The sequence below is a fragment of the Neophocaena asiaeorientalis genome, unplaced genomic scaffold (genome assembly GCF_003031525.2).
Source record: "Neophocaena asiaeorientalis asiaeorientalis breed wild unplaced genomic scaffold, Neophocaena_asiaeorientalis_V1.1 scaffold342, whole genome shotgun sequence".
NCBI lineage: Eukaryota > Metazoa > Chordata > Mammalia > Artiodactyla > Phocoenidae > Neophocaena > Neophocaena asiaeorientalis.
In genome coordinates this window covers 4,487,806-4,493,805 of record NW_020174037.1, presented here as the reverse complement: position 1 = coordinate 4,493,805, position 6,000 = coordinate 4,487,806, and the positions used below count along the sequence as shown (strand labels likewise).

The 6,000-nt window shown below is 37.2% G+C and overlaps 1 protein-coding gene across 1 annotated transcript in view; it reads right to left on the bottom strand.

Moving 5' to 3' along the window:
- Nucleotides 1–209: 209 nt before the first annotated feature.
- Nucleotides 210–6,000, bottom strand: part of ELP1 (elongator acetyltransferase complex subunit 1) — a 61,214-nt gene continuing 55,423 nt past the window's right edge. The window contains exons 37-38 of the mRNA XM_024753685.1: nt 5,129–5,204; nt 210–2,379 (exon numbers count right to left, since the gene is read on the bottom strand). Coding sequence (XP_024609453.1) covers nt 2,312–2,379; nt 5,129–5,204 — 144 coding nt within the window. The 3' untranslated portion in view covers nt 210–2,311. The remainder of the gene's footprint in view (nt 2,380–5,128; nt 5,205–6,000) is intronic.

The following is a 6,000-nucleotide window of genomic DNA, read 5'->3' as shown; positions in this document are numbered from 1 at the left end:
GATATATGCACAAAAACAGACACATGGATCAATGGAACAAAACAGAACTCAGAAATAAACCCACACACCTATGGTCAATTAAACCTTAAAGGAGGCAAGAATATTAAATGGGAAAAAGACAGTCTCTTAAGCAAGTGATACTGGGAAAGTTGGACAGCTGCATGTAAATCAATGAAGTGAAAACATACCTTTTGCACCATGCACAAAAATAAACTCAAAATGCCTTCAAGTTTATTTTTAAGAAATCCTCTTCAATTATGACTATGAAAAATCCCTCAGATGTGTGCAGTGTGTATATATGTAGATACATATGGAAAATAAATTTATTTTAAAATACGTGGCAATGCTAAGAAATTACACCAAGCTATACTCATAAAGACATAATAAAAACATTAGCCCCTGCCTCTGTTTTTTTAAAGAAGTCTAAATTTAAAATGTGCATTTATTGGAGAAAGTCCTCTGCAAGTTTCCTCTTGATGTCTGGAGCATCTGAACAAAGCTGATTCCATGGAACAAACTAAATAACTGAGGCTTTTAGCTTCTTGCATGAATTTGCTTTGGGAAGAGGCCAAATTTGGGGGAAGAATTATATACTCTTCTCTAGAACTTGACAAAATCTTTCCCACAAAGTAAGCATTCACAACTCCAAGGAGTTTCTCCTTTGCCCATACACAGCACTTTTCCCCACGAATTCACCCTTGACTTGGCCTTCAATTTGGAAGGTCTGCTCTCACCTGCTTCTACTCCAAATGAATAAAATTCCATCTTGCTCAGAGAGAGAGTAATTGATAGTAATCTGTATTCACACAAATTCCTTTTTGCTGCTTCAATATATTATTTCAAGGAAAGTGAACATCCATGCAAAGTCACACCATTATCAACAGACACATTTACTTCTATTTCCCACCCATCAGCATGGGTCCCTTTACTATTATCCATAGCAAGAGCACTATAATATATTAAAATGACATGTAAGTTACCATGTTCGTTAATCCACACCAAAGAGTAGTCACAAAGCACTTGCAGCCTTTCAACGTTGGGCACTTAATTATAGATATTCTTCTTCTACTTTTTCTATTATTTTGTGAAAATTTTCAGACACACAGAAAAGTTGAATTATACAGTGAACACACCTAGATTCTAAAGTTTACATTTTGCTATACTAGGCAAAGGCTTCTTTAGTTACACAATTCTGGGTATACCTATACTCTGACATCCTGTTGGTTTACGTAGAGTAATAAAGGTCTGGTTCTGGTATTAAAAGCATGAAAGAGGTTGTTAACCTTACCCAAGAGTCAGCCACAAACTATTGTCAAAACGAACTGAGCTTTTTTCTAGACTCACCAAAGAGATAACATTCTCATTTCTTCCAAAGAAAATAACTAAAAGACAGAGGTCAGTTAAGCACCGTAAAGAAAAATAAATGAAATGGCCTAGATACTGACAAAAACATTATGTTAAAAGAAGGAACATTTGGAGAAAAAGGAGTAACTTTCTGCTGCTCATGCCTATGATGCACGCTGCTCACCATCCCAAATGTACGCAACACTGTTTCGGAAATTCTAATCTGTTCCAGCTCTAACGCTGCTAACTCTAGCAGAACATTCACAGGCAATGAAAAAAGTCCACATGGACACGTAGTGATAGGAGGCTCAAACCAGTTATAACTGGAAGCACATGACCTGGCAAGATATTACAAAATAACTGCTGTCAGCCTAGGAAAGCTTAGAATATCAAAGGATAGATTTCACTTTTCATTCTGCTTTAGTTCAAGGTGAAGTCATTTAAATGATTAAATCAGACCTATCGTTGGGAGCACTAATAGCCATTAGTTGTTTATACATAAGGCTTTCCTCAAGGAACATAAAACAATTCGAAAACATTATTTAACTTCTCTTCACACTTTTGAGGTAGCAGCCACGAAACATTCCCAATTAACTGAGGCACAAATCAATCTGTGATTTGTCTACTTACGGTCCCGATATGATTCCGACCTGTAGCTGGGAATGAAACCCAATGTCCTGATTACCATAAATACCAGAAATATGCCCAGTCAGCGCTAAGTAGAAGAACAGTAATTTTTACAAAATGATGCTATATGGGTTAAAGCTTAAAGCCTTGCTAACGATTAAGATTGTACGCAAAATAAAATAGAACTGGTGTCTGCTGAGGCCTGCTGCACAGAGCAGCTCTCCGTAATGCTAAGGTAGATGGTCTTACTCTCCCCAGTTCCCAGCAGCCAGGCCTCGAGGAGTGAGGAGTGGAAGGAAAACAGCCTTCTCTGCCAGAGCCCTCCTAACTGGGGTCAGAGTCACTCTAGAAGGCTCAGTTTCCACTGGGTTCTTCTGTTGATCTTTGGTGGTATAAAAAGCTCAGCATCTGAAAGAAAGGAGAGGGAAATTGTGATAGACACACTATTTTTTCTTGGTGGGAGCTGAGGCAAGTAACTCTAAGCTAAAATTAGGCAACTGGGCTTTGCACCTACAAGACGACCATCAGAACCAGAGTTAATGTTCCATCAAACTATACACCTAAGATCTGTACATTTTACTGTATGTAAAATTTACATCAATTATAAGAGTAAAAAAAAGTAGTGGCGTGTATTCAGTATGTAAAGTTAATGGACAGAAAATGCTTTATGATAAAAATTTCTGCAAACACACTGATTAAAAATGTCCATATTTTAAAAAAATAAATAAATGGAGGCGGTGGGTGATGGTTGGGGGAAATTTGTCACCGTTAGATAAAACTTGCAGGCCCTCTTTCAGTTAGATTTATGGAGTCTCTTATCTAAGTAGGAATCATATACAGGAAGTAGAGACATGAGAAAACATGCATATAAAAACATGGTCTTTCTCAGTACATCTGTATATATGACCCATACAGACATGAAAAATTATTTACATGAATATTTTGAAATGTGTGGAAAATGCTCAAGATAAAATGTTTTAAAAACATGGTTTTCATTTTACATATATACATGCATTGTACACATGTATGACTAGAAATTATTAAATCTTAATTTTCTTTGCTATACTTTTCGGTACATCCAGATTTTCTCTACTAATCATAACAGTTTTATAATTTCACATACAATTACTATTCTCTACACCCCCAAACAAAAATCTATATAGACAGAAAGACCACAAGAAGTTTCGCTTATTTATAATATTGGAAAAGCCTACTTAAATTCATTGTCAACAAGCTCCATAATTTTATGTTAAATAGTGGGTAAACTTTGAATGAGACTCCATCATTTTTTAAAAAAGAAACAAGTTCTGAAAATAGTGTATTTTATTTTTTAAAATTAGGCATAACTACAATTATATTTGATTCTTAGACTTAACTAAATATAAATACCAAGTATTGACTTATTGGCAGGAAAGAAATTATTCTGACAAACTGTATGACAGCAGGACATGACATCTTTCACATTTCCACGTTTGAATTTCACAGCACAGAGTCATTTCACAAAAATAATTTGAGGGCTTTATCAGTTTTTCCAAGGACTTCTCTTAATCCTTTGATAGTCAAATCATACTCATTTGAAGAATTTTGTTATCAACTGTAACAAGTCCAGTTTCGCCGTGATTTAAGCACTACTGTGGTAAAACGTTAATCCATTTTATGAAATGGGTTACATTTTTGCAGACTTGCAATCAACCTGCGTGGTACTACGTTGCATCTTAACATGAAACCATCAGAAAATGCCCCATCAAGTCACTGATCCCCTACTACTACTGTTAGCTGGGAAGGGGCAGGTGAGGAATATTTGAGAGGAACTAATTTTGTGAGTAGCTCATCCGCCTCTTTTTGGGTTATGAGAACTTCTCCTTTCCTAAACAATCTATACTAGTGTTCCCACACAGGGACACGGATAATACATACTCTGATAATGAGGAGCCTCAAAATTTTAAAGTCTTTAAGGCTCAGCTGGGAAATGGAAGTGCTCTTTAATAAAGCCAACTAGACCACCCTAGAGAAAGGTGTGACTGAACTTGACCTGAAGGGCAGCATCAAGCCAGCAGTGAGGAAAACGGGACAGAAATCACAACTGGATTCGACACATTACGAACTAAACAATTACCGAACAGCCTCTGGCCTGAGATGAATTGTAGCATCTCAGAAATAAGTGTACGTTTTGGGACTGATACCAAAGGCAGCTTGCCAGCCTCCAGGAAGAAGGGGATCTAGGGATACAGCAGTCAACTGTCTGCATATATGAGCTTAGCTGGAATGGAAGGGAGTTAATTTATTCCTGGTAGCAATATAAGCCATGAAAGTTAAACTTGACATGGCTCCCACAAATGCTACTTCAAATGTTATCAAAATGCTACCACAGTAGAGCATTTAGATGAAAAAATTGCAGAACATTGCCTCTCACATGCCAGAAATGCAAATAGCAGCCGTAAAAACTGCCACCGTTTCAAAGCTAAAAAGAAGTTGCTATGCTTGACTGATCCACATGAAGGATGAATACTCTGGCACCAAATTGATCTGTCAAAAGGTTTTTAACCAACTTTCAAAAGAAAGCCTTTAGGGCTTTTAACTTTGAGGAATATGTAACCTAACTGATGAGAATCCTCTCCCCCCCACCACAAAGAAACAGAACATTTTAGGAATTCAACAGAAAATGCAGATGAAATGCTAATCTTCTTTGGATTTGTTTTCAAATTATACTGTTAATCCTAAGTATGACTAAAATGGTCCAGCTCTTAAGCAGGAATATGAAAATGTCCCCAAGACACAATGCAAAACTGCCAATAGCCAAAAAGGATGATTCAGATGAATCCTTAAAATGTATGTGCAAATTAGACTTTAGGAGTCACACTTCTTCAACTGTGATGTGTCTGTATGGACTAGTGTATGCCATTGCATTAATAAGTGTGCATGTCAGAACAATTTTTTTAATTATACATTTAATGTCACATTGGATTTCTTACCCGCCAACCCAGGATCCCAACACTAAAGGCGTTAAACTAATTTTACTAAAGACAAACTCTTAGAACCGAGGGAAAATAGTAGTGATTCCCCAATCTCTCCTTATACTACTAACCATCTCAACACTTAGAAAAAGATACTCCTTCTGCTTAGTACTATAATAATTTAGAGAGAAAAAAATACTAACCAAGAACAGGAACTGAAGTCTTTTCTTGTTGATAAGAGGCCATGATACTATTTGCAGTAGAATTGGGACCTAGAACCTAAGTAGAAAGTAGACTGAATCAGCAAAGATTATCTTATACTTCTGCTGACTGCAAATACCAAATCTCTACCAGCAATAAATAGCCTTTCATTTTCATTATGGTATCAAACACATATGTGATTTTAATTTGCCAGTTTCTCCAGTCTCAATTCAGACCTCTACATCTCCTGTCCACCAGAAGAACAAGGTAATGATGGGGGGAAAACAGAAGAAGAAAATCTCAGTGATATATGCCTGGTCCTTTCCAAATAAGTGAGCCATACCCTGGGGGGAGGGGATATAATAATAAGAGGTTATAGAATACACAGAGCACCAGACTGTACTCAAAGATTTGTGAGAATTTTTACATTAAAACAATTCTGTGCATATCATGGAGGAGAATGCAAACTCCGCACACGTGTTTAAGGTAAAACAAGAGACTTTGCAGGAATTCCACGCCCGCTCGAGCCTCAGCAGGCACACTCCAGGCCCTCCGCCTCGCCTTCACTCAGGTCTGTGTGTTCTCCCCTGGCGCACTCTCAGCAGTGATGTCATGTGCTCAAAACACTGCCATGTGACCCATGGTATCCTGCACAGATGACATTACCATGCTTTACCAACCAAAGCAAAAACACAATTTTCCTGGTCATTTCCCCTAGAAGACTCGTAAGTTGGTATCTTAGATGTTAACATGATCTGAATAGATGAGGATAAGGGAGAGCATTGGGAAGCATTATAAATTTTTAGCCTCGAAAGCACTAGTTCTGAAGGTGATCACATTTCTTCTAGGAAATACTTATAGTAAATTCAAGTAT